This window comes from Eptatretus burgeri, chromosome 15 (assembly GCF_056783735.1).
Source record: "Eptatretus burgeri isolate ZD-2024b chromosome 15, Ebu_testis_v1, whole genome shotgun sequence".
NCBI classification, from domain to species: Eukaryota; Metazoa; Chordata; class Myxini; order Myxiniformes; family Myxinidae; genus Eptatretus; species Eptatretus burgeri.
The window spans coordinates 4,661,601-4,689,490 of NC_140975.1; the positions used below are offsets into that span (position 1 = coordinate 4,661,601).

Sequence of the window (27,890 nt, forward strand, 5' to 3'; positions counted from 1 at the left end):
AGACACTGTCCGCGAGGCCCGCGGAGTTGAGGCGCCATCGCCGCTCCGCGTCTCATCACCAGACGGGTAGGCGCGACCCGGTCTCGGCCTCAGGCCCGCCTCATCCTTGAGGGTATTCTTTTCCTTGGTTTTGGGTATGTGTTGTCGGCGCCGTCTGTGAAGTAGAATTGTATAAGTGTTGCCGTGTGCTCGGTAGTCGGTATTAGCTCTGCATTGTGTTTTCGCTTTTACATTTGCTTTTTGTGTAAATTGCATTGTGTCTTTTCTGTGTGCATTTGGTGGAATTGTATATGTGTGCTCCCGTGTGCAGCGAATAAATGTGCTTTGTGTTGAACTGTTTCCCGCTTCGCTTCGTCTTTTCCTCTATTGAATCCCCATCTTGCTTCACGTAAAGGGTTGGTAGTGGGCTGAATACGCCCGATAATTAATCGAACCGTCGAGGTCGACGATAACACCGCTCGGTTATTCTGATAGTACGGGCGGGTCGCTTAAGTGGCCCGTGTCCGAAGTTGACCTGCGGCGAGGTGCGATCGCCCGGTCTACCCTCCGCGTGGAGTACTTAGGTAGGTCGGGTTTGGCGAGCAACCCTATCCCACGCGGGGGCTGATTGGCTCGATCGCGGTGAGACCAAGGTCCACCGTGACTGGTTCCCGGCGTTAGTCCGAGAGGGTCACGAATGGATTGTCCGTCCGGTGGGCGACGTGCCGCGATTCGAGTTACGTGGCCGTCAGCACGCCGGCGGGCGCGAATACCGTAACACTGGTGTCAGGTCGTGCGATACAAATTCATCGCCCTCCTCGCGGCACTGGTATCGGAGAACAGGAAAACGGGCTCTCCTGTCTCCGGCTAAATTCACGGGAATCGGTCCAGGGGTGAGAGAAGCGACCCCCGATTCCCTCCAAGTTACGCAGGCGAAATTAACCCTTTAAGAGAAGCAAGATGGCGTCTCAAGGCGAGCGGGAGCCGGGGGTATTAGAAATGGATGTAGAATGTGTAGAATCCATGGTCCAGGATGGAATCCCCGAGCAGGAAATGTTGATTGTGCAGGAACACGGACTCGCCCAACTGAACCCAGAGCCCGAAATGGGTGCGGCAGCGGCCGCAGTGTATGACACCAAAACCCTTCCCCAACCCTTGCCGAAACGGCTCACCCAAGCGCACCCGACATGGCCCAGCTATTCACCATGCTGGCAAAGATGAATGCGGAAATGATCGAAAAGATGGATACAAATACAAATGAAGTGAAAACGACGATGGATGCGAATACACAGCAAATGAGGGAAGAGATGAAAGAGCTACGGGGTGAGACGCAGAACATGGGCCGATGCCTGCAGGCGGGCATGAAGGCCGTGAGCAGGGAACTTAAAATGGCGACTCCACGTGTCGGAACAAACGAGCTGGAAGGGGGTGCAACGGCTGACAGGCCCGCGGTGGAGGCGGGTAAGGAAAAAGTAATTCGGGAGACAAGAGACGAGGTGAAAGTAATTGCGAGGGAGAGAAAAGAACAATTAATACGGAAAGCAAGGATGAGGTACGCGGAGATCGTGAAAGAGCAAGGAGTGAAAAACAGGGAAGGACGGGAGCGACTTAAAGAGAAAGCAAGGTTGACCTACATAAAGATAAGGGAAAGACGCCAGAAAGAAGCAGAGACCAATAAACACGATGAAGACGGGGTGAGTGGCGCACACACACACGGAGGTAGTGGAGGACAATGGGGTGAGCTGGCGGACTGTGTAGGGACCCAGTGCAGGCACCTGGATGGCCTCCTCCAGGAACGAGGGGAAGGAGTATGCCCCCTTGAGGCGAGTGACGACCAGGTGAGTTCGGTCGTGCTCTGCGAGGTTGAGGGGACGAGTGCTGTGGTCGGGTGCACGGACAGCTTGGAGGGGATCGAGGCCCCGGAGACCCTTGTGGGGACACGAATCCCCAGTGTAGTTGTCCCTGTGTGTGGTGCAAGGTGTGAGTGAGTCCCCGTGTGTGGAAGCGCCCGCGTGTGTGAGTGGTGAGGTGGCGAGTGTGCCAGAGTGCGTGCCTCCCAGCACGCCGGGTGTGGATGAGGCACCGTGTGTGAGAGAGGCCGTGTGTGTGGATGAAACGGCCAGTATGAGTGAGGCACCGCGGGTTAGGTGCCCCGCGTGTGTGGGTGAGCACCGTGTGTGGATGAGGCACCGCGGTTGAGTTCCCCGCGTGTGTGAGTGAGGGACGGTGTATGGATGAGGCACCGCGGTTGGGTGCCCCCCGCATGTGTGGAGTGAGGCACCGCGGATGAGTTCCCCGCGTGTGTGGTGAGGTACGGTGTATGAGTGAGGCACCGCGGGCGAGTGCCTCCGCGTGTAAGTGGTATGGTTTGTGTGAGAGAAAATGGCAACGTGAGTGAACGGCCGAATGCAAGGAGACCGTGTGTGTGAGAGGCGGTATGAGAGGGAGATGTCGGTTGGCATGCGGGAGCACGCAGCCGCGTCTCCCGGTGTGAATGTGATGGAGTGGACTGTGTGCGTCGTAACACGCAGGTGTGCGTGGGTTGAATGGAGACGGAGACGGCGACATGTGAGGAAAGAAAGCCGAGTAGCGGCTGTAGTTGTTTCGGGGGACCGTGCCGGGTTCACCCAGCAGTGAGCACGCGGTTCGTGCTGTGCAACGCACGAGACCACCACGTGCTCGCTTGCGAGTGAAGTCCCGGTCCGGAAACGCACGCGGTGGATTTGCCGATCCCGCGGACGGACAAGTTTCGGCAGGTAAATGGATTTGGACCGGACGGGTTCTCCACGCGATCGTGTGTGTTCAGCTCCAACGGGCAAAGCACATGTGTTCGCGTGGGGAACCCCTCGTGACGTGGGGCTTGTGTTTTTATGCGCACGGTGACGCCATGGCTGCACGTGGGGTTGGAATCCGGTAGGAGGGGTATCTCTGCCGGATGGTACCGTCAAGGAGGGACGAGGAACACGTGCAGCTGCATGAGCGTCACGGGCAGGTGCAAAGTGCGCGAGTTGCCGCGCTGGTGATGCGCATGAAAAAAAAAAAAAGCAAGCCTCACTTTCGGGTGCACAGGATTCCTGGGCAAGGGTGGAAGACCCCCTTACCCTGGGCACAGGATGGAAACTAGTTGGGGAAGGGTTAGCTTAGCTAGACCGACTTCATGGGGCAGGGTAAGTCCTCATGGAGTCCGTGGAATGGATTAGTTAGAGGGATTGTAGCCAGATTTAGGTTGGGAAATAAAATGAATTATTTGAAGACATGGACAGACTTGTGAATGTGTAGCGGGGACGTAGCTTAGCAACGTAGTGTTAAAAGGAACGTGCTGTAGTATAAGGGACGGCGTGGGAGCACGAGTTAGTTAGGGGATGTAGTGAGAAGGATGGCAGAGTTCAGCGGTGAGTGTGTTGAAGAGTAGTTGGTGAGTGAAGTGGAAGCATGTGCTTGGTGAGTGAGTGAGGCCAGCGGGTCTGTGTGAGTGGAGTGAATGGGGAATGCATGGTGCGATGAGTGATTGGGGAGGAGTGACTCCGCCCAAGGGACCCGGGGTCAGTATAAAGTGAGTTAGGGGTTAGTCAAATTTACAAAATGGAGGTCGTTTTGTTGTTGGTGGGAAAAGTAGGCTCGAGACCCATTTGGAGGGGTGCAGGAGCCCTGTTGACGGGCTTGGGAGCGTGGCTGCGAAAGGTGAGTATCAGCTGGAGTGGGTACCCCGGGCACCAGGCTAGTCGGCCGCGGTAGGCCATGGGCCCATGGGGGGCCGGGATAGAGTAGTGGGCACGCAGGTGCGCCTGCTTGGTGCGGGGGCCCGGGCGCCGTGGCCGCGTGGGCAGTGTTGTGGGCATGTGGGTGACCCTCGGAAAGGGAGCCGGGAGGCCGGCCTGCCACGTGTGCGTTTCAGGGGAGGTGCCATGGGGCACTCCCGGTGTTAGGGAGCTGGTAGGCTCGGAGGCAGTGTAGTGCCCGGGGGGTGCCATAGCGGGAGATTCGGCAGAGGTCGTGCCTGCCAAAGGGAGCCACGTGTCCCAGCCAGGAGACCGTGTGAGGGCACGGAGAGCGGTGGGGCGAGGCCCGAAATTGTGAGGACACCAACACAGGCGACGGGAATCTGGGTTTATGGAACCAATAGTTTAAGCGGGAGAGGCGCTTGTTGAAAGCCCCGGGGTAGTTTAACAGTTAAATGGTTCGGGTAGATTAGGAAGTGTACCCCTCCGCACCATCCATCCCCTCGCTCTCGTTGTGGGCCGCTGGACCCACTTTGGTTATAGATCGCCGAACTCTGGGGAGGCCATTCTGAGGCTTCGTTGGGCCTCGACACAGGACGTTAGCTCTCCCTTATTCCCCTCCGGGAAGGGAACGTAGGGGTTGGGAGTAGGCTAGGTGACAGGATAGGTTAGCCGAACAAGGACGATAAAGGGGGTTAGGGGACGATTTATAGTGGGGAAGTAAAAATAAAAACGACAAAAAAAAATAAGTTGGGGCTAAATTGGGGTTTGACAAATTGAGGGAGTGGGTATGTACAGTGACAGGCAAAGGCGATAGGTGGGAGGGAGACAGGTAGGTAGGTCCGAGCCCGCCCTCCAAGTGGCCAGCACCACCGCACTCCCTCCACCAACCTCCACTGAACGGCAAGAGCTGGCCAACTTCATCGGCTGGCCGTGTTTTGCTTCAAGGCGGAGGCCGGCCAACTTCATCGGCAGCTGTTGTTTTGCTGCAAGGCCTGTGCCATCGGCTGGCCGTGTTTGCTTCAAGGCCTGTGCTGGCCAGTTCATCTGCTGGCTGTTTTTCTTCAAGGCCTGTGCCGGCCAGTTCATCTGCCCGCTATGTTTGCCTGCAGCGGCCTTCTTCTGCGGGCTGTGTTTGCCTGCTCACCTTTGCCATGCCATGCCCACTGCCCATGTTCACCAGCCCCGTTCAATTTTGCTTTGCCCCCCCCCCCTGTTCATTGCCATGTGCGCCAGGATCGTAAAAGCAACAGTTTGCAAGCTGCGAGAACTGCCCCGTTGGCAGCTACAACACGGGCCTGCAGTGGCGGCCCGTGCACCGTGTTTGTGTTCATCCATCCATTCGTTGTGCTCATTGCGTGTGCCACTTGAGCTGGCACGGAGACTACGTTGTGCAGCCCATGCACCGTTGTGGTTCACTGCGTTCAGTTCAAAAGGGAAGGCCTTGGACTGCGTGTGAGCAGCCAGCCACGTGCCCTGTCACCTGCATTGTTTGAGCCAGAGACTGCATGCGGGCAGCCTGGCTCCCTGCTAACTGCTTTCTTTTGCAGAGTTCAGTGATCCTGGGCCATGGTTTAGTGTAAAATTTGTAAGTTAAGGTTAAGATGTACTGTAAATATGAGTGCGCGGCTCGGCATGTATGTCTTAGCGCCGGCAATTTTATTTAAGTCGTCCGTGTGAGTGAGTTTGTTTAGATCGTTACGCAGCCCTCAGGTTATTTATTTTGGGGACACGAATACCATGAATGTCAGCACTCAGGGATCCGTAGGTAAAATGTACTAGGGGAAAACTACACATGATGGCACACGAAAATTTGATGACTCGGGACGAGTCTGTAAAAAGGGGAGGGGTAGTGTTGTGGTTACCAAATTCATAAACCACCATCCAGGTCCCTTAGGTGAGGTATCTCGGTAAGTACATGTGTAGTTAGAGCCCAAACCCGTTGTCTAGTGGGAATACATGTCATTTATGCGTGCTGCGACTCTTCAGGATAGCCGTTTTTCTTTTGCTATCTTTATTTTGGACCAACCGCCATGATTACCACCACAACCACAACATCAACCACCAACCACAACGCCGCTTCACCACAACCGCCACGACCTTCCCGTCACACCTCGCAACCGTCGCATCGCCACCGTTCTTGCCCGCTGTGGGTACCGGTGTTGGACTCGTGCAGGGCGCGCGCGAACAGCGTGTACAAAATCACGGATTTTGTGCTTCAAAACGGATCAAAAACGACACACGCCCGCACCGTCCAATCGGTGAGCGAGGGGCGGGTGGCCCCGCCCCTCAGGGCGATCGATATATGTCTGGTATGGATCAAAAGCCTTCACGCCCACTTTTTCTCGGGCCAATGGGAGGCGAGGTGAAAGGTCGAAGGGAGGGTCAAAGATGAGAGGGGCGGCTACGGGGCTGATAAAGGACCGTGTTCGTCAGTCCAGAGAGTCCAGAGGCGGAGAGTAGGAGAGTCCAGGGCGGAGAGTAGGAGAGTAGGAGAGTCGGGAAACAGAGAGTCAAGACTTCGTGGGTGGTGGAGTTGGCAGAAGGAGCTGGTCGTCGTGTGCGTTGGAGTCGGAACGGAGGGACGGAGCTGTGGAAAGGCAGCGACACCAGACGAGGGGTGCTCGCGTCGGGAGCTGCACCCCAGGGAGGCCGACAAGCGCGACCTGGCCGAGGTGGAGACGCTGCGTCGCGGGATAGTAAAAATCCTCTATGCCCGAGCATCAGCAACCCCTCCTGTTTCCCCCCGCGCTGAGATAGTGCGACCAAGGGGGCCCCTTTCCCACCCCCTACCAGACACTGTCCGCGAGGCCCGCGGAGTTGAGGCGCCATCGCCGCTCCGCGTCTCATCACCATACGGGTAGGCGCGACCCGGTCTCGGCCTCAGGCCCGCCTCATCCTTGAGGGTATTCTTTTCCTTGGTTTTGGGTATGTGTTGTCGGCGCCGTCTGTGAAGTAGAATTGTATAAGTGTTGCCGTGTGCTCGGTAGTCGGTGTAGCTCTGCATTGTGTTTTCGCTTTTACATTTGCTTTTTGTGTAAATTGCATTGTGTCTTTTCTGTGTGCATTTGGTGGAATTGTATATGTGTGCTCCCGTGTGCCGCGATAAATGTGCTTTGTGTTGAACTGTTTCCCGCTTCGCTTCGTCTTTTCCTCTATTGAATCCCCATCTTGCTTCACGTAAGGGTTGGTAGTGGGCTGAATACGCCCGATAATTAATCGGGCCGTCGAGGTCGACGATAACACCGCTCGGTTATTCTGATAGTACGGAACGGGTCGCTTAAGTGGCCCGTGTCCAACGTCGACCTGCGGCGAGGTGCGATCGCCTGTTCTACCCTCCGCGTGGGTACTTAGGTAGGTCGCATTTGGCGGGCAGCCTATCACGCTTGAGGGCTGATTGGCTCGATCGCGGTGAGACCAAGGTCCACCCGTGACTGGTTCCCGGCGTTAGTCCGAGAGGGTCACGACTGGATTGTCCGTCCGGTGGGCGACGTGCCGCGATTCGAGTTACGTGGCCGTCAGCACGCCGGCGGGCGCGAATACCGTAACAATATGTTTGTGTATGTGTATGTGTGTGTGTATGTGTGTATGTGTATGTGTGTATATGTGTGTGTATGTGTGTATGTATGTTTGTGTATGTGTGTAAGTATGTATGTATGTATGTTTGTGTGTGTGTGTGTGTGTGTGTATGTTTGTGTATGTGTATGTATGTTTGTGTATGTGTGTATGTATGTTTATGTATGTGTGTGGATGCATGTGTGTATGTGTGTATTTATATTTGTGTATGTATGTGTGTATGTGTGTATGTATGTGTGTGTATGTGTGTGTGTGTATGTGTATGTATGTGTGTATATGTGTGTGTATGTATGTGCGTGTATGTTTGTGTATGTGTGTATGTATGTGTGTATGTGTGTATGTGTATGTGTGTTTGTGTGTCTGTATGTGTGTATGTGTATGTGTATGTGTGTATATGTGTGTATATGTGTCTATGTATGTTTGTGTATGTGTGTGTATGTGTGTATGTGTGTATGTGGATGTATGTGTGTGCACGTGTGTGTCTGTGTATGTGTGTCCGTGTGTGTGTATGTGTGTACGTGTGTGGGCCCGTGTGTGTACGTTTGTGTCCATGTGTGTATGTGTGCGTGTCTGTGTGTGTGTCCGTGTGTGTATGTGTGCATGTATGTCCGTGTGTGTGTCCGTGTGTGTATGTGTGCATGTATGTCCGTGTGTGTGTCCGTGTGTGTGCGTCCGTGTGTGCGTCCGTGTGTGCGTCCGTGTGTGTGTCCGTGTGTGTGTGTCCGTGTGTGTGTAGTGTGTGCGTATGTGTGTGTGTGTATACATGTGTGTGTATACGTGTGTGTGTGTGTGCCAGTGTATGTGTCCGTGTGTGTGTCCGTGTGTGTGTGTCCGTGTATGTGTGTCCGTGTGTGTGTAGTGTGTGCGTATACGTGTGTGTGTATACGTGTGTATACGTGTGTGTGTGTCCGTGTGTGTGTGTGTGTATACGTGTGTGTGTATACGTGTGTGTGTGTGTGTGTGTGTGTGTGTGTGTGTGTGTGTGTGTGTGTGTGTGTGTGTGTGTGTGTGTGTGTGTGTGTGTGTCAGTGTATGTGTTTGTGGTGCACCTTTTTTACCCATCTGATCTTTTCTCATCAAAGCTTTACGAGGTTTGATCAAAGATTAGTTTTGAGGTTAAAAGGTCAAGGTCGCCTTATATCGTGAATTTTTAATTTATTTTTTCACTGTTTTCGCCGTTTGTCGCAGAAGAAAATAAGAAGAATCCGATTACAAAGCGGACACGGACAGATCTTCTGTTTGTTTTCACATCGATCTGAGCTCCACGGCTCGTGGAGGAACTTGTACATCATCTACCTGCAGACAAAGCCATAAATAGACATCAGGGGTGTGTTCAGTTACCAAGCGGCTTGTAGATCGCTCGCCAAGTGGCTTAAGCACTCAAGCAAAGGCACCAACGAAACGGTTGCTAAGGAACGGCCGGCTTGACAAGCTCGATCAAGCCGAAAGGTAACGGAACACCCCCAATGTACCTGAACGTGAATTTAACGGATATTATCGTAAACATTAATAAACAAAACATGTTTATGTTGAGGTTTCCCATTTCTTGTGAAGAATAAAAATACAAACCACAAAGTGTCCGTTTTCACGGATTTGTTTACCTCGCATTGTGACGTCATGAGTTAGAGCGTTCAACGGAAAACGTTTGTCACGTCATTCGTGCGGTGTTTGTGGGGTCTACAGTTTGGATCACGTTCATCAGAGGGTCTTGGTGAAAATGATGGATCCATCCCGAGGATTGCTCATCCTCGGCTTTACGGTTCTGAGCCTCGTTTGCCGGTGTACACCTGCACCGATTTACCACACAGGTGAGAACACGTTTCTCTCCCCATCGTCGAGAAGGAAGGGGAGACTCGTCCATCTCCCCAACTCACAGGATGGACTTGTTCCCCTTCACATTTGTTACACACCCGTCATTTTCGTCTTCATCACCTCATGTTGACCTCCTGTGAATTGTCGGAATTTCTAATGTCTCTCCCACTGGAACACACACACACACACACACACACACGCACACGCACACGCACACGCACGCGCACGCGCACGCGCACACACACACACACACACACACGCACACGCACACGCACACGCACACGCACACGCACACACACGCGCGCACACACACACACACACACACACACACACACACACACACACACACACACACACACACACACACACACACACACGGCGTGTTACACATCATGGATCCCACACGACTTTACACCTTGGATACAAAATGAACGGTGTTCCCCTCTCCTCCCCCTCCCCACAACACCTTCCAACATGGAAACATCTCCCAACTCTCACTTGGTTCGTCTGGTCCCTCTCAGTGTGACGTCAATGGAGACTGAATGGAAAAAGTAAATAATGAAGGTTCCATCTCTCGTTTCATTTTCTCCATTGTTCGTCCATCACTGTCATCGCTTTCATTGTGGGTGTGGGTTGTCGTGGGTGCTCGTCCATCACTATCATCACATTGATTGTGGGTGTGGGTTGTAGTGTGTGTTCGTCCATCACTATCGTCACATTGGTTGGTTATGGGTGTGGGTTGTCGTGTGTGCTCGTCCATCACTATCATCACATTGATTGTGGGTGTGGGTTGTAGTGTGTGTTCGTCCATCACTGTTGTCACAGTGGTTGGTTATGGGTGTGGGTTGTCGTGTGTGCTCGTCCATCACTATCATCACATTGATTGTGGGTGTGGGTTGTAGTGGGTGCTCGTCCATCACTATCGTCACATTGGTTGTGGGTGTGGGCTGTCGTGTGTGTTCGTCCATCACTATCATAACATTGGTTGTGGGTGTGGGTTGTAGTGGGTGCTCGTCTATCACTATCGTCACATTGGTTGGTGGTGTGGGTTGTAGTGGGTGCTCGTCTATCACTATCGTCACATTGGTTGGTGGTGTGGGTTGTCATGCGTTGTTTTTGTCATTTTGTCAATTTCCATTGTATGATCTGAATTCAAGTTCTCCATTTGTCCTTCTCTCCAGATTATGAAGACCTTGACAAGATTAAGGTGGCCAACCTGTTTGTGATTGATCCGGACAGAGAGGGAGACAACACAATTGTGGAGATTGAAAATGATCATTGCAGCCCCTTTCTTGTTAAAAACTTGAACAAGTTCATCGCTTGCCTCAAAAGTAGATCTCATGTTCAAGCACGAGAGGCAAGCGATGTGAGAACACCCACAAACAATGGAATCACAAAGATGTCACCGTGGGTTCCAGAGTTCACCAAAAGGTTCTTGAGTCGTTCGTCCATGAGGCCTGAAGCGACGTCTCCACATGAACCTCAAGGTCCACCTGGAGGAAGAGCAGCGCTCCAGGCAAGAATCAGACCATTGGTACCTTGGGGGAATCAGGAAGGTAACGAGGCTGGTGATTCACCGTTACGTGTTCAGATTGGTAACCTCTACCTCTTTGAGCCTCATGAAGTTGAAGGAAATGCAGTGATACAACTGGAGATGGACCCTTGTGAAAGACTTATTTTAGGACCCTTCAGTGAGTACTTGGACTGTGTGAAGAAGTATTCAACATTTAACACTGAAATACCGAAACAGGGAACCAGACAAACATCCCATTTCCTTAAAAACGAGGAATCTCGAAAAAGGAATTGTTGTCAGGTCAGGTTCGATCTGTGACCTGCTACAGGTACCATGTAAACCTGTACTAACCTGTTCCATGGTCGGGTTGTCGGCGACTAAACCGTCTCCCCCACCAGGTTTTCTGGTGAGGAGGGTGTTTGGATATGGACACCCAGCAGGATTAAAAACAAAACCTGTCAAAGGGCGGAGGAGCTCCTTGTGAGCCAACGGCCATCCATATCTAGTGCCCAACTGTGTCTGCGGACGTCCTCCTGCAGTTGGGTTACTTCTTATTAGGAGGTTGGTGGCAGGATTTGCACTCCAGCCACCGTAAAACGCTTCATTCCGCAAAACGCAAAAACGCAAAAAAATCTGAAAACCCACTCCGTGGGAGTACCTCCTGTGCAGCTTCCCTTCGCAGGGCAGCTCACCGGATGGTGGGATTGGGGCAAAGCCTTCGGGACCCCCAATCTTTGATAGGAGGGAAACCACGGGGTAACATCCCTGGGTCAGATTGCGGGAGAGTGTGTCGGAGTGGTGCTGAGTGTCGTCCACCAGACGGCGGTCTCCTTGGGTTAACCTGAGGCGGTCCCTTGGGTGGGTGCCTGGAATGTCCTATCCCTAGAGAAGGATGATCACCTGTCTCTGTTATCATCTGAGCTCAAGCGTTTGGACATCGGGATTGCAGCTCTCTCTGAGGTTCGGAGACCGGATTGCGGCGAGATAATGGTGGGTGGTTACACCTACTATTGGTCTGGTCGCTCTGATGAATTACCATACCCAAGGAGTTGCTGTAGCTGTGTCCAATAAGCTGACCCCAATGATAACTGAGGTAACACCGGTCAACGAGCGTATTATGAGATTAAGGATTCGTCACTCCTTAGGTGTCATTTCCCTGGTCTCTATTTATGCTCCGACTGAGGCGAGTGATCTTACCGTGAAGGATGCATTCTACGCCACACTCGAGTCTGTGGTTGATCAGTGCCCCAGACGAGATACACTTCTAGTCTTGGGGGATTTCAATGCATCGACTGGAACTGATAGGGATGGTTATGAGGTGTGTGTTGGTCCCCATGGGTCAGGAACTATGAACCAGAATAGCACTAAGTTCCTTGACTTTGCAAGAAGTCATGGACTTAGGGTGGCTGGTTCATGGTTTCAGCGCCCGCGAGCTCATCGCTGGACTTGGTATTCCAACGCTGGCGGTGTGGCAGAGGAGATTGACCATGTCCTCATTGACGGTCGTTGGAGGATGATCCAGAACTGCAGGGTCTACCGGAGTGCTCAGTTCCTCAATACTGACCACAGGCTTGTTGTAGCAACTCTAAAGCTGCACCTTAAATCCTGGAGAATGGTACCATCCCAGCCTAGGCTGGATGTTGCCAAGCTCAGGGATGAGAGAGTAGCTGAGGAGTTTGCGAACAGGCTGAGTGGACACTTGGGGTGGACTGGATCGTTTTGGGGGTCCTGAAGAGTTGTGGAGCACCTTCAAGACCACCGTCCTTGATGTTGCCGGTGGATGCCTTGGAGTTCACCGCAGGGCAAAGAAAAATTTTGTCTCTCAAGGGACACTGGATACCATTGACCAGAGTCGCAGGGCCAGGCTGAATGGCAGAGCTGAGCTGTTCAGGGAGCTGAGGCGTAAAACTGTACGTGCACTGAGGGTGGACAAGGAGGCCTATGTGCGAGGAATCTGTGAGGGGTAGAGCATCACCTGTGGACAGGTGATTCTCGTCCCGCTTACAGGGGGTCGCGCATTACGTTCATCCAAGCCCATCCCTCGGGCACTGCAGTTCGAGCAGAGAGTGGTAGGCTCTTGACAGAGGAGTCTGAAGTGAAGGCCCGCTGGGCCGGTTACTTTGAGCGGTTGTACCAGGCTGATCCCCCAGCTGTCGAGTTGGACGTCAAGGGTGTTACAATCCCTGTTGCTGTCCCTCGAATCAGCTGTGGTCCACCATCGCTTGTGGAAACACGGGCTGCGGGGAACCAGTTGTCGCGGGGCAAAGCTCCAGGGATCTGTGGCATCCATGCTGAACTTCTCAAGGCTGGTGGAAATGCTGCACTCGCGTCGTTGCATGCAGTTTTGTGCTCTGCCTGGAACACAGGCATCATCCCAACTGACTGGAAGAGGGGCCTTGTTGTCCCTCTGGAAAGGAAGGGTGATCGCCAAGACTGCAACAACTGCCGAGGGGTGACGCTGCTCTCAGTGCCGGGCAAGGTCTTTGCTCGGATAATTCTTGATAGGGTTCGCCACCATCTGCTTGAGCACCAGCGTCCAGAGCAGTCAGGCTTTACACCAAAGAGGTCAACGATTGACCGTATCCTTGCTCTTCGTGTCCTCACTGAACGCATGAGCGAGAGTTTCGGCAGGGGCTGCTTGCAGTCTATGTTGATCTCTGTAAAGCGTTCGATTCAGTGAATCGGGATGTCCTCTGGAGGATTCTTGGTCTTCGTGGGGTGCCACGAAACTGATCGATCTGATGTCTGAACTCTACTCTGGTACTGAGAGTGCTGTGAAGTGTGGTGGTACCGCCTCTGACTTATTTCCAGTTGTTGCTGGAGTTCGTCAGGGATGTGTACTTGCCCCCACACTTTTCAGCACTTGTATGAACTGGATTTTGGGAGGATGTCGGAGAGATCAAGTTGCGGTGCATCGTTGGCAATGTCCAAGATCTCGGACCTTGATTTTGCAGATGATGCAGTCATCTTTGCGGAGACTTTAGACATCCTCTTGGGGGCCCTCGAGTGCTGAATGAGGAGTCGGAGCCGTTGGGATTACGGATTTCTTGGGTCAAAACAAAGATCCAGGCTTTCGGTGACATCTTGGATGCTGCTGTCCTGTCTGTGTCTGTTTGTGGTGAGGATGTTGAGGTCGTGGATAGATTCACTTACCTTGGCAGTGATATTCATGTCTCCGCAGGTTGTGAGCGGGAGGTCAATGGGCGTCTGGGTCGGGCCTGGGAGTCATGGATTCACTGGATCATGGGGTGTGGCGCTGCAGTACCTGTGCGGGAGGACGAAAGTCCGAGTCTTCAGGTCCTTGGTACTTCCAGTCTTGCTCTATGGGTGCGAGACTTGGACTTTGACCAAGGATCTGAGACGGAGACAATTCCTTTGGTACCAGGTCTCTTCGGAGAATCCTTGGCTATCGCTGGTCGGATTTTGTGTCCAACGAGCGGTTGCTGAGAGAGACTCAGATGAGATTTGTTACCTGCATAGTCCGTGAGCGTCAGCTGCGGCTGTATGGACATGTGGCTCGTTTTCCTGACACTGATCCTGCTCACCAGATTCTCTCAGCGAGGGAGTCTCATGAGTGGAGGAGGCCAGTGGGCCGACCACGTGCCTCATGGTTGCAGCAGGTTGACCATCATCTCAAGGAGATGGGGATGGGCCTGGCATCTGCCTGGGGGATGGCCAGACGGAGGCCCCTGGAGTACCGGCGGAAAGTGGGCGCAGCGACGCGCTGTTCTGGCACATGCTCCCATACCTGACCTGACCTCGAAAAGCCCTTCACAGTTTGAGGGAACCAGATACTCAAGGCTGGAACACAATTCAAGGACTCTCAAAGCAGGATCGACCAGAGAAAATACCTTTTCAAAATTTCAGAAACTTTGCCAATGGATATTCTGGTCGACATTCCGTTGCTGCCCAAGAAATTACGTCACCAAGATCTCACCGAGTACGAGAGAGAATGAAGACGTCACCAAGATCTGACGGAGTACTTGGGAGAATGATGATGTCACCAAGACCTCACCAACCTTCACCTCACCAAGACCTACACCTCACCAACCAAGACCTCACCAACCAAGACGTCACCAAGACCTACACCAACCGTGTACTTGGTAGAATGATGACTTCACCAAGACCTAACCGTGTTCTTGGTAGAATGATGACATCACTAAGACCTCACCGTGTCCTTGGAAGAATGATGACGTCACTGAGACCTCATCGTGTACTTGGTAGAATGATGATGATGTCACAAAGATCTCACCGTGTACTTGGGAGAATGATGACGTCACCAAGTTCTCACCGAGTACTTAATAGAATGAAGCCAAAGGGTGTATATCCCAAATGGAATGGTGCTCAGATACCAAGGAGGAAACCTCCATCCCTCGTGCACCGAAGAATGGTGTTCAGAACATCAGGGTCTCAGGTTCCAGCTTATCATTCCACTCGAACAGTTTACTATCGACCAAGTGGAATCAAACAGATGCTTGTTCAACATCGGGCCTCCAGAGCGAGACAAATGAAAAGGTCGACATTTCCTCCACAATGGCAGTTGAAGAGGAATCCATTGACTCCGTGACGACGATGGACTATATCGGTAAGTATGTTTGCCCAACCTTTTCGGGATATCATGAGCAATAAGTTGTTGTTGATTAGCCCTGATCAGTTCTGCTCAACCAGGCCCGTGACATGGAGGCGGCCGATCGATCTCCCAGGAGTGACCCAGAGATACCTCACATGTAAGCTGTTGTGCGTGAGCCGGAAGTTCGTAAGTTGTACTTCCTGTTGCTCACAATAGTGACATGTCAAGACCTTACCCATTAAGTTTTGGATAGTTATTCTAAACTCGCATCTAGTTACTCTTTAACCTGGCAAATGTTAGGTAGCAGATAGTTTATGAGTTTAAACTAAAACTTAACCTTCCCTCCATTAATAAATGTCAGATTTTGTACTTGTTGTTCTTCAAGGGAAACTTGGCCTGTTAAACAGGACCCAGAATATTCAAGGCATAAAACGATATTTCAATGAAGGTAATGTTAGGTTTTTGTTTAAACTTACTGAGTGTTAACAAAACAACCTCATTGATGTCGTCGACCCATGAAGGACCCCGTATTTACGTCACTTTATACAATGCATCCGTTGAGGAAAATATACCTTCGTTTGAGCAGTTACAGATTCGACCTCCACTTGGAACAACCTGAACTAGAAGTTAGCCGTCCATTAGTGAGCCGTGGCACGTCTTTCCAACCCACTCCTCAGTGAAGAGGAAGGAGTGATACAGTGAGTGTACGCTGGCTAACAAGAGCAAATCACTTTGGCTAAAACTTCCCGGATAACGCTGCATCTGCACTACACTGGAAAATGGAGGAAAAGACGCAACGAACTGGGTATCTTTACAACGCAAACAATTTTTTATTAAAAGGGCGATGAAGGCTGTGCGGCACAATAAACAAGGGATTAAAACATGAAAATTCGTACACATCGAAGAGCAAGGATGGGTGATGTGCAGCAAAAGAAATGTTATTTACAAAAGCAAAGACACAGTGCAGAGTTATACAGATGGAACACTTCCACAGATTTATGTATGCTCACATAACAGGTGTAATCAGAAACACTTCTGATTTAAGTTATATCATGAAGAGAGAGGAGAGAAAGTGCAAAGTGGTTTTGACCGATTGGTTCCCAAGTGAGATCGACAGGCCCCCGCAAACCCAGTCACAAAGGAGGGGGAAAGAGGAAAACTGATTGTGTCCAACATGTGTGGTTGGGGAGAAGTGGATGTGGGGAGTGCAGTGATGTGCAGAGAGGAAACTGGAAAAGGTGCACATCAGAGGGACCGTCTTGAAAGGGACAACTGTTCGGGACTTTCCCAGGTGATTGCTGATGCTCCTTTTATGAGTATAGCTCCACAGCAGACGAGATGGAAAATAAAGAAGAAGAACGTGTTGGAAGATTGCCCAGTAACGTGTAAGCAAGTCTGTAAGTGTTTGAAGCTCTTGCTTCTTATGACTGTGCTCGCTCGGCCTGGTCCCGCAATCTCCTGCTCATCTCGCACTCCATTCCGCCTTTCACCACTAAGGTAAGGTTTTGCCATGTGTCTATCTCTGGCCGTTGAGCCATGACTTCTCTGTGCAGAACGCTCCACACTTTATAGTTCCATGGCAAGGGAGGAGTTTAACATCGGATCAAATGGGGCGATGGGCATTTCCCAGTGCACCGATTGGTGTATGGATGATTACGATTGTGTTGGCCACACCCACACAAGGGTGCGGCCATGAAAATGGCCCCATTAGCTCCAAACCCTTCAACGAGCTTGAGCTCCGAGATCAACATGGCGCTGGGGTATTCACTTGCACTCTTCAGCCACGAACATGCGTTGGACACCGAATGGGGACCGTAATTGAGTGGAGCACGAGGGCGATCCATATGATGTTGAATGGAGTTCTGTTCACATTCGTGTTCTGAGTTGGATTCCTGAACATTCCGAGTCCGAGTGCCGGTTATTGTACGTTGCACTCCCTCGTTCCCTATTTGTCTGAAAGGGAATGGTGGTCGTTGGGTGTGGTGACTGTGGTTGAGGCTTTTGTAGCGGCAGTGTGATGAGTTATGGCATGGTGTTTCTTGGTGGTTGAGGCATCATGATTATGATTATTCGTTGTGGTTGAGGCAGCAATGGCAAATGTAAATGAGTTTGGATTGTGTTTCAAATGTGTGATGATTATAATAAAGGTGTTGGGAGGTTGTATGAATGTGACAGCATTGGGGTTCAAGTGTCGTGAAGGTTGAGGTGAAGCGTCCGTTGGATAATGACGCGCGATTTAAATGGGGAATTCAGCACGTATGCAAATGATTTGCCCTTGTTGATATGCTTTTTGGTGTGATACCGGGCGTAGTGGCGTACGCCTGTAATCCGGCTACTCGGAGGCTTGGGTTGGAGGATCGCTTGAGGACGGGAGCTCTGCGCTGGCCCACGCTATGAGAGGGTGTGGGGCAGCCCGGAATCATGGCGAAACCCAATCCTTATCCCTGTGTCATAAGAGGTGACCAGGGTTGCGTCAGGAAGGGCATCTGGCGTAAAACCTTATCCCTTGGAGCGGCAAGAGGTCTCCTTCGGGGCTCCCTGCTGACGTTCTCAAAGTTAAGTTCCGGTTGTTATTTGTCCCGTTTTAACTGTTTAATTTTCTCACCTACATGTTAATGTGTGTTCCTAGTTCGGTTTTGTTTCAAAAATCGTGCTATTTTGTGAGTATTTATGTCGACGTTCTTACCTGGTGTTTGAGGCCTAGTCCTGGGCTTGAGGCCTACCGGTTCCACTCGGTGTTCGATCGTTTTTTTTTTTTGTTTGTTTGTTTTTTCTCCCCATTACCTTCAATTTCTATCCTCCCCATTACCTTCAATTTTCATCCTCGCCACTTTCCAAACATCCCCCATTCTCCCAACTAATCTCTTTCTTATCTCAAAAAAAATAAAAAATAAAAAAAAAAAAAAAAAAATACCCAACAACAACAACAACAACACGCTCACCTTCTCCCGATTCTGCTACTTCTTCTTCCTCTTAACTTCTCCCTCGTCTTCCTCGATTTCTTTTTTTTTTTACACTTCCATGACCTAATCTGTTGAACTCTCTCATACATTAATATTAACAACAAAAACGATCTTATAATGCTTCATCTTCCTCTCTCACACATGTGGTACTCTTTACTGTTTCACAATGCACTACTCTTCTGCTATTTTAACAGACTGCTCTCATTTCGACCTCTCCTTCATTCCTTGCCTAAAAAAATCCAACTATTACAGCGCTTCTTCTCTCCATGCTCTGAATTCGCCTTCATTGCATCCATTAAGAAATGTGTTAAATCGCATCTCTGACCTAAAACTTTTAAAAACCACAGTTTGCCATGGATGCTCGCTTTCCATCAACCATTCTTTTTTTCCAACTTCAGTGCCAACTCACCCCCCTCACCCCTCACTCTCACTCTCAAAGCAACCATCCCACTCTTCTCCCTCCAAGCCTCCCTCTCACCTCTTTCAAAAATTCCCCCCTCACCTTTCTCCCACCTTTCATCCCCCTCACTCTTCCTTCTCTAAGTTGCCCCCCTCTCATCCACCAACCTGCCTCCCTCCACTGCCCTCTCACCTCCATCTCTTCACTCCACCTCCTCAAATCCTCAACTGCCATCTTCCTTGTCTCTTGTCCCCCCTCTCTCCCAGCACCACAGAGCCTTTTCTCCCCCTCATTCGGCCCCCTCCCCTCGCTATTCTGCAATACCCCACACTCCTTCAGCAACCCTCCTTACCTCCCCCCCTCGTCCCTCGTCCTACCCTCCCCCGCCCCTCCACCTCCTGCACCCAAAGCCTCCTCCCCTACCTCTTCATTAAAAGTGTGGACCTCAAATATCCGGGGCCTTCGCTCAAACCTTTCAGATCTTTCCATGCAGGTTGCCACTGACAAACCAGACATTATCTGCCGAACAGAAACTTTCCTCTCCCAAGACGTGTCTGACTCCCAAGTATCTCTCCCTGGTTACTCCCTCTTACGGTATGACAGACCTGAGCCTCGTCCTGGTGGAGGTGTTGCTCTCTTCATCAAAGACTCTATTCCTCACTCTCCCTGCACTGCTCTCACTCCCCCACACCCCCAGGAATACCTCTGGCTTCGGCTTCCCCTCCACTCCCACCTCATGTTTATATGTGTACTGTACCGTCCACCGAACAGTGATGACTCCATCTACACCTCACTCTCCGAAAACATGGACCATCTTCTATCTTCTCATCCAAACTCTCTCTTCCTCTTATGTGGCGACTTCAATTGTCATCACGCCAGTTGGCTAGGTGTGGGTACCTCTCTCACCTGCCATGGGACATCAGCAAAAGCTTTCTGTGACTCATTGGGACTGACTCAATCGGTCAACTTCCCGACCCGGATCTCAACCAATGGTACTCCATCTCTTCTGGATCTGATTTTGACAAATTTCCCTGACAATATCTGCTGCTCTTCCTTCGCTCCAATTGGTTCTTCTGACCACGTCCTTGTTAAAGTGGACATCTCTCTGGCTATTATCAGAGAACCACCTCACCGCCGTCGAGTCTGGCATTTCACTCAAGCCGACTGGCAGGGTCTCCGAGCAGCCATCAAACTTACAGACTGGTCTCCTATCACTACTTTCTCAAACATCAACTCATCCTGGGAATTCTTTCAAAGAAACTTGCTCTCCCTCATGCACAGATTTATCCCCTCTCGTGTTCAGTTGTCTTACCCTTCCTCCCGCCCTTGGTTTACTGAAGCTTGTGGCGAGGCAGTTGTCCTGAAACAACTTGCCTTTGCCTCATGGAAAGCAAACCCAACTGAGGGCAATCTCAGTTCTTTCCACAAAGCTCGGAACAAGTGTGTATCTACCCTCAGGAGAGCCAGAAAACAACATCTTTCTCATCTCAAGTCTGAACTCTCAAACCTCTCTCCCTCCTCAAAATCCTGGTGGCGTTTAATCAAATCTGTTTCTGGTGTATGTTCCCCCTCCATCCCCTCCCTTACCTCAAATGGCCGCACTGCTGATTCCACACGTGATAAAGCTGAATGTCTAAACTCGGTGTTTGCAGCTAAATCTTGTGTCCCAAACCCATCACTATCTCTACCCACTTTACCCAGTCGCACCCAACTGTCCCTGGACTCTGTATCCTTTTCTCCTGACAAGGTGGAGAGCTTGCTTTCAAGCCTCGAGTCAGATTCTGCAACCGGTCCAGACGGCATCAGCCCACGTGTCCTCAAAGCCTGCTCTTCTGCTCTTGCTCACCCTCTCTCTGTTCTATTCACCCTCTCATTTTCCCAAGGTCATCTGCCATCTGCTTGGAAATCTGCTAACATCACTGCCCTGCATAAAAAAGGTGCAAAAACAGATCCCTGTAACTACAGACCAATCAGCCTTCTCCCAATCATCAGCAAGGTTATGGAATCCATCATCGCTTCAGACATGAAATCCTTCCTCTTCTCCAATGGCTTGATTTCCAATCATCAATTTGGTTTCAGACCAGGTCACTCTACCCTGGATATGCTGCTTCTGCTCTCCCATCAATGGATGGAGGTCCTCAATGCCAGACAGGAAATCCGAGCCGTATCCCTGGACATATCACGTGCTTTTGACACAGTCTGGCACCCTGCCCTACTCACCAAACTCTCTTCCCATGGTATTCAAGGCCATCTCCACTCATGGCTCGCAGACTTCCTCTCCTGTCGCAGTCAACGTGTGGCCCTAAATGGAGTTCTTTCATCCCCTCTTCCTGTGCAGGCTGGAGTTCCTCAAGGTAGCGTTCTGGGCCCTGTTCTTTTCTGGTTTTCATCAATGATCTCTCGGACTCTCTGGAAAATCCTCTATTTCTCTTTGCCGACGACTCCACCCTCTGCCGTACCATCTGTCATCCCTCAGACCGGCAAGCAGCAGCTTCTTCACTCACTGCAGATCTGGATAAAATCACAAACTGGTCCAACACGTGGAACATGTCTTTCAATCCAGACAAATCTCACACTCTCACTATGTCTCTTCGAAAGGACCGTTTACAAAACCCCCCATCCACTTTCTCAACAATCCTCTGGAAGAAGTCTTTTCTTTCAAGCTTCTGGGTCTCACTATCTGCCATGACCTTTCCTGGGAAAGTCACATTTCCAACCTCGCCTCAAAAGCCAGTCGCCGACTGGGAATCCTCCGTCGTGCAAAGTCCTTCCTCGGCCCTCTTGAGCTCCTGACCACTTACAAAGCTTTTGTCCGTAGCCTGATGGAGTACTGCTCTCCCCTCTGGGCTGGTGCTCCTGCCTCCCACCTTTCTCGACTTCACGCTGTCGAAACCAGGGCTTTTAAGATCATTGGCATCTCCCGCAATGAAGCTGAGTCTTTGGGCCTCTCACTCAATCACCGCAGGTTGGTCGGTGGTCTTTCTGTCTTCTACCTACTCCTCTCCAGCCTTGCCCCCCCTGCTCTCTCTGCGATTTGTCCCAACCACATTTCCACAGGGCGCTCAAGGTCCGCCAACAACCCCCTTCTGGTAAAACTACCAAAATCACGAATCACTGCTCATCTTCACTCTTTCATTCCTCTTTTTTCCCGCCTTTGGAATAAACTTCCTCACTCTATTCTTTCCCATTCTTCCCTCCAGGCTTTCAAAACAGCTGTTCACCACCACCTCTTATCTTCCCCCATCCAAATCCTCGATCTTTTCTACCCCCGATAATCCACCCAAGCCCACTTCCTTCAATTCTCCTGCTTTCCTTCCTGAAAGTCCCTGTAATGTCCATCTTCTCCTCGCCATGTTCCCCGTCCCATCCCCATCCCTCTCCCTTCCACAGTTCACCTGTGTCTGTTTCCCAATGTTTTGTCCCTTCCACTCCCGCCCCTCTTGTCTCATGCCTCCTTGCTGTGAGTTGTGTGTTTGCTCTCATGCGAGCCTCGACCAAGGTATACAAAAAAAAAAAAAAAAAAACCTATGCCAAATCAGTATGCGGATCAGAACAGATGATCCGCTGTGACGACCCCTAACGGAAGCAGCCGAAAGCCAAACAACAACATATGGTTTTTGGTGTGCAGGCCTGCGTGAAGGTGAGAGAGGTTCAGGTGTGGACAAGCAAAGCAAAATCAGTGAAGAATGGAAGGAAAACCCTGCCTAAAGCCGAAGCAATGCATGTGAACCCACAAACCCATTACACAAAAGGGAAGGCCTTTTAAAACGAATACGAATTAAATATCTATCTCGGGAAATGCTGTATGTTGTGTGCCATTGCCTTGGGGAGTGACGGTTTCGCAGAATCGTCATATTTCTATCTATCTATCTATCGATATACATATTGTTACGAATCTACGCCCGCCCGGTGTGCGAGTGACCGCTTTAACCAATAATGGCCGCTCATCCACCGAACGGACAATTCTGTCGTGACTTTCTGGAACAACGCCAGAAACCAGTCACAGATGGGTTTTCAATCCCACCACGGCCCAGTCCGTATTCTACCCGCGCGAAATAGGGTCAATCGTCGAATATCGATATACCTAAGTACCCGCGCGGGTCACCTCCCGAGGGACCGTACCTCGGCGAAGGCCTGCTTGGACACGAACCGCTTATGCGGTCCATTCCGTTCTGGGATAACCGAGCGGGTATTATCGCCAGACCTCACCGGACCCGATTCTATTTATCGGTTATTTAAAAACCAACTAGTATTGCGAGAGCGAGATAGCGGTTCAATGGGGGGAAAAATGACATGACGAATGGGCTAACATTCACACAAGCACATTTATTATTTTCCACACGTATACAGTCATGCAGGTATGGAATCAATAAAAGCAAGAGCAAAAAGCGCTACGACCGTCTCTGAGCAATTATGTACAGTCACGTAACAGGTTTTACTGACAAGACACGGCGCCACAACATGCATTCGAAAGCAAAACCCCAGGAGAAAGACCACCCCCATAGACAGGGGAGTCAGACTGGGCCTGTGGGCCTTTATTAAGTGGAGCCGTGTAGACCACAGAGGGTCCGCGAGGCTGTGCAGGTTACCTTCCTCACTGGGCGACCCACGACGCTCCTTCCCCACGGCAGCTACCGTAACCACGGTCCGGCTCAGTCCTGGTGGTACGGGCCCCGGCCGGCAACGCCTGAGAGGAACGAACGGGCCTTTGCTCTCTTAGAGTTGATGCTCTGTAAGAACCCGTCCGTTCCTCAGCGATGCTCCGACCGACCCGAAGCCCGATCACCTCGGACCGTCTGGCCCTGGCGGGCGAGCTCTCTCCGGCTCGTACACGTTCCGCAGCTCTGCGTGGCACAGCAGGCTTAGCCGCGCTCCCCATTCGTGCTTCCTCCGTTCTTCTCAGCTTCTCCAGCTACTGCAGGCTTCAAACTTCCACGTGGCTCCTCTACCTCTCCAGACCCCACTCGACTCGTTGAACTGGCGCTCTGCACGGCCTTTTATAGGGCTGGTGAGACGAGATCTGATCTCCGCCCTCTCACCTCTGACCTCTGACCTCTGCGCGGAAAGCGGATGTCGCGGAAATCACCGACCCTCTGGATCCGATTCTCCGAGAGTGAGCCGACGTGTTTGAAATCATCACCCTTCGACCCCCACAGGCCCTGCCCCTTTCTCTCCTGTGATCCGTTTTCCGAGGCGAAGCCTCCACAGAGCAGACATGGTAGAAATCGCCAGAGTTGCTCGATGAGCGAACCCCCGCGTGTGCCTGCAGCGATGCTGATCGGTGGGAACTCGCCGTGGCTGGCGCAAAGATGGCGGCGTTTGGGGACGAAGGTGAGGCGATGTTTGTGGTGTGGAGATGTCGACGGTTGCTGGCGGAGTGGTGAGGATGGCGTGCTTGTTGAGTGGCAGGGGTGGTTGTGATTGTTGTGAAGCGGTTGATGAGAGTGATGTTGGTGGTTGGTCCAAAACAACGATAGTAAAGAAAAACAGCGATCTCAAAGATCACAGCCCTGTGACACGAATAAATTCCATTAAACAACGGTGGTGAAATCTAACTGAACACGGACTTATCAGCGTAACTAAGGACCAAATGGTGTTCTGCGAATTTCCACAGCCATAACAATATATATATATATATATATATATATATATATATATATATATATATATATATATATATATATATATATATATACATCTTCTTCTTCTTCTTTCGACTGCTCCCATTCGGGGTCGCCACAGCGGATCATCCGTATGATCCGCATAATGATTTGGCACATGTTTTACATCGGATGCCCTTCCTGACACAACCCTGGTCACCTCTAACGACAGAGGGATGCGGTACACCTGTTTTAACCGGGGTATGCACCAGCCCAGTATACTGGTACTCATTTCGCCGACCTCGGAAGGATGACAGGCTGAGTCAACCCCCTGGTGTATTAATTCAGTGGCCCATCGGGGCTTGAACTCAGGACCTTTTGGATCCCAAGCCACTGCCCTAACCACTGCACCAACACCAGGATATATATATATATATATATATATATATATATATATATATATATATATATATATATATATATATATATATATATATATATATATATATATATATATATATATATATATATATATATATATATATATATATATATCTTTATGTATATTATATATCTTTATGTATATTATATATCTTTATGTATATACACATACATATATATCGATCGAAATGTGTGGAGCTTGTTGAGCTGGGTGGCAGATAGGCTGTTGTTCTTTGTGGATTATGCGTTCTTACCATGTGAGACATAATCCTTCGCTGATGCTCACCATTACAGCCATGAGGTATGATTGAAGCAGGTGTAAACAGCACCTCCAGAAAGTCTACACTCCCCTTTCAAAATCCTCACCTTTTGTTGCCTTAAAGCCTGGAATTAAATTTCATTTAGTCAGACTTTTTCCCCCTTTATTTACATATCATAACGCACAACTTCCAAATGACAAACAAATTCTACAACTTTCAGAAAATGTATTAAAAATACAAAACTACAATATTGTTACGGTTCCTGGAACCGTATGCATACAACATACAGGTGTTCCAAGTCAGTTATTCCATTAGTATACGTGAAGATAGATTCCTTCCTTGTGTGTTGTGGAAAGACACGGGGGTGCGTTGCGATGGGCTTTTAGTTAGGATTATAAATCATTTTTCCCCTTTTATTTCATTTCCCCTTTTATTTGATCCATGGTACCTTCATCTCGCTTACTACCCTCGTCTGGTCTCCTGAACCTAAATCCCGACGGGCACTTTGGGCTGGACAAGCGCTTCCACCGTCTACCTGCTGTCGACAGAGACTCGTTTTCTGAGGCAGAATCCCGAGGTTCGTTACAGTAGCTGTGCCACCATTCAACTTCCCAAACCCAGACACAGCGATGTGGGTGGTCCTTACCAGTGTCTGGCCGAAACCCCGCCCAGAAAGGCGGACCATATGAAGGCCCGGTCTAATCGGGACAGACAATGACGTTGGCTTCCCCATGGCTCCACCCGAACTCTGTGATCTATAAAGTACGAGACAATCCTCAGAGTTGGGTTGGACGTGAGGGAAGGTTGTCGTTGGATTTGAAAGGTCGCGGTTGGTTTTTGAAAGGGAGAAGTCAGAGTTGGTGGATGCGAAGGAGCTCGACCAAGCCTCTAATCTGGTCCTGCCTACAACTCATCTCTCGCCTCTTTGAACTCCGCCAAACACGATTACCACACGTGCGGCTGTGGACCGAACTGTACAGCTTTTGTCGGGTGCCGCACCACAGAGCGCCCCTTCCCTCGAAATACTCAGGTACCAAAAACTGTGACCTCAACTCCCTCCCTGGCTGCAAAAGGTCCCTTTTCTTTTCATTGGGTTTATTTTGTCCGAGTGTGTGTCTGAGTGTGTTGGCGCCTGTCCGTTAGATAAGTCTGTCTAAGATCTTCATTGTTGTAATTATTACTTTTCTTATTCTCGCGTCAAGTCTGCACTGTGTCTGCTTTTATAAGTTGCTTGCATAATTGTCGCATCACACCTCTCTCATCTTCCCCTGCGTAACACACCCAATAAACCTTTTTCCTGTGCCACATGCTTTTCCTTGCTTTATTGTAAATGAATAATTGTAGAAATGTTCCCAGCTCGTCTTTGTCTTTTCCTCCATTGGTCCAGCATGGTTTGAATCTGAGTTTAGCTGGGTCTTTATTCCCGATAATCCGTTGCTTCTCGCCGGTACGTCCTGGGCAGTGCCGCTCGACTGCATCCGATCAGGAAAGGTAGTTGGTAGTTGGTAGAGTGATCCGGTTCGGGCAAGGCGTACCGAGGGCGTGGTTCCCCGGTAGTCGAAACCACGTGGTTAATCAGGTAACTTGATTTTAGACAGGAGGACCCTCCACCACGCGGTTGAGTTATTGGCGTCCACGGTCGGATAAGCCACCCGCCGCGTCACGGAATTATCCGTGAGCGACGGCATACAATTCCGGGGAGTCTGGTGGGAATCGACGTAGTTTCCCCCACCTAGTAGTCGTTCTCCGACAGACTCGGCTGCAACAATATATTCGTTGGATAAATGTCCACCTCCCTGAGTTAATACTTGGTGGAAGCATCTTTGACAGCAATGACAGCTGTAAATCTGTTGGGATCAATATCGACCAATTTTTCACACCTTGATTGGGAAATATTTACCCATTCTTCTGTGCAAAACTGTTCAAGCTCAGTCACGTTGCGTGGAGTGCGTTGATGGACAGCAATCTTCAAGTCATGGCACATATATTGTGTTGGATTTCGGTCTGGGCTCCGACTGGGCGACTCAATGACATTTATCTTTTTTGTTCCTTCGCCACTCTAGTGTGGCTTTGCCTGTGTGGTTCGGGTCGTTGTCATCCTGAAAGGTGAACTTCCATTCCAATTTCAGCTTTCTTGCAGAGGGAAGCAGGTTTTCCTCTGGGATTTTTCTGTATTTTGCTCCATCCATTTCCCTTTTATCCTGACAAGTGCCCAAGTCGCTGTTGATGAGAAACATCCCCATAACATGATGCTGCCACCACCATGTTTCACAGTGGGGATGGTGTTCTTTGTTTGGGTGATGTGCTCTGTTGGGTTTGTGCCAAACGTAATTCGTTTTGCATTTGGGCCAAAAGATTCCATCTTGGTTTCATCAGGCCACAAAACGTTTTACCACACGGCTTCAGAATCTCCAGAGTGTGTTTTTCGCATTCCTCAAACGGGACTCAAGATGGGCTTTTTCAGTAATGACTTTCTTCTTGCCCCCATACTGTCTCGGCCAGACTTGTGGAGTGCTTGGGATATTGTTGTCACATGCACGCAGTGACCAATCTTTATCCTAAAGGCCTGTAGCTCTTAAAAAGTTGTCCTTGGTCTCTTGGTGGCCTCTCTGATCAGTCTCCTCCTTGCTTGGTGATCCAGCTTGGAGGTACGGCCTGATCTAGGCAGGGTCTTGGTGGTACCATACGCCTTCCACTTCATGATTGTCTTGACTGCGCTCCAAGGGATATTAAAGGCCTTTCAAATGTTTTTATACCCATCCCCTGATCTGTCCCTTTCCATAACTTCATCCCAGAAATCTTTTGAAAGCTCCTTGGTGCTCATGGTTTAATGTTTTGCTGTGAAATGTACTACCCAACAGAGGGAACCTACAGAAACAGCTGATTTCATTCTGAAAAAAATCACAATCACGACAATTTAACACGAGTGGAGGTCATTTAACAAGGTGTGTGATTTTGAAGGTGATTGGTTACACCTGAGCTAATTTACAGACTTGAGTGCCACATGGACACCATCCCAGTTTGGAGGTGGTGTCCACATAATTTATGCACATGACG

General features: G+C 50.4%; 2 protein-coding genes and 1 pseudogene across 5 annotated transcripts in view; all 3 read left to right on the top strand.

Moving 5' to 3' along the window:
* LOC147011357 (uncharacterized) overlaps window positions 1–27,890 on the top strand; it is a 64,265-nt gene that overhangs the window by 35,173 nt on the left and 1,202 nt on the right. The window contains exons 1-2 of one of the 4 annotated variants that reach the window (XR_015051547.1): window positions 14,343–15,184; window positions 15,268–15,355. The exons of 1 other annotated variant lie outside the window; for it this stretch is intronic. Coding sequence is in view for 1 of the 3 variants with exons in the window: in XM_085856174.1 (XP_085712300.1) it covers window positions 14,932–15,184 (253 nt within the window). In the remaining 2 variants the exon portion in view is untranslated. Of the gene's footprint in view, window positions 1–14,342; window positions 15,185–15,267; window positions 15,356–27,890 lie in introns of those variants that run through there. 2 more of the 4 variants (XR_015051546.1, XM_085856174.1) reach the window with 2 other exon arrangements.
* Window positions 9,921–10,917, top strand: LOC147011358 (uncharacterized). Its single transcript, XM_085857876.1, has 2 exons — window positions 9,921–9,924; window positions 10,268–10,917. The coding sequence occupies exons 1-2, from the start codon at window positions 9,921–9,923 to the stop codon at window positions 10,915–10,917; spliced, it is 654 nt and encodes a 217-aa protein (XP_085714002.1).
* Window positions 17,470–17,610, top strand: LOC147011359 (signal recognition particle RNA; annotated as a pseudogene).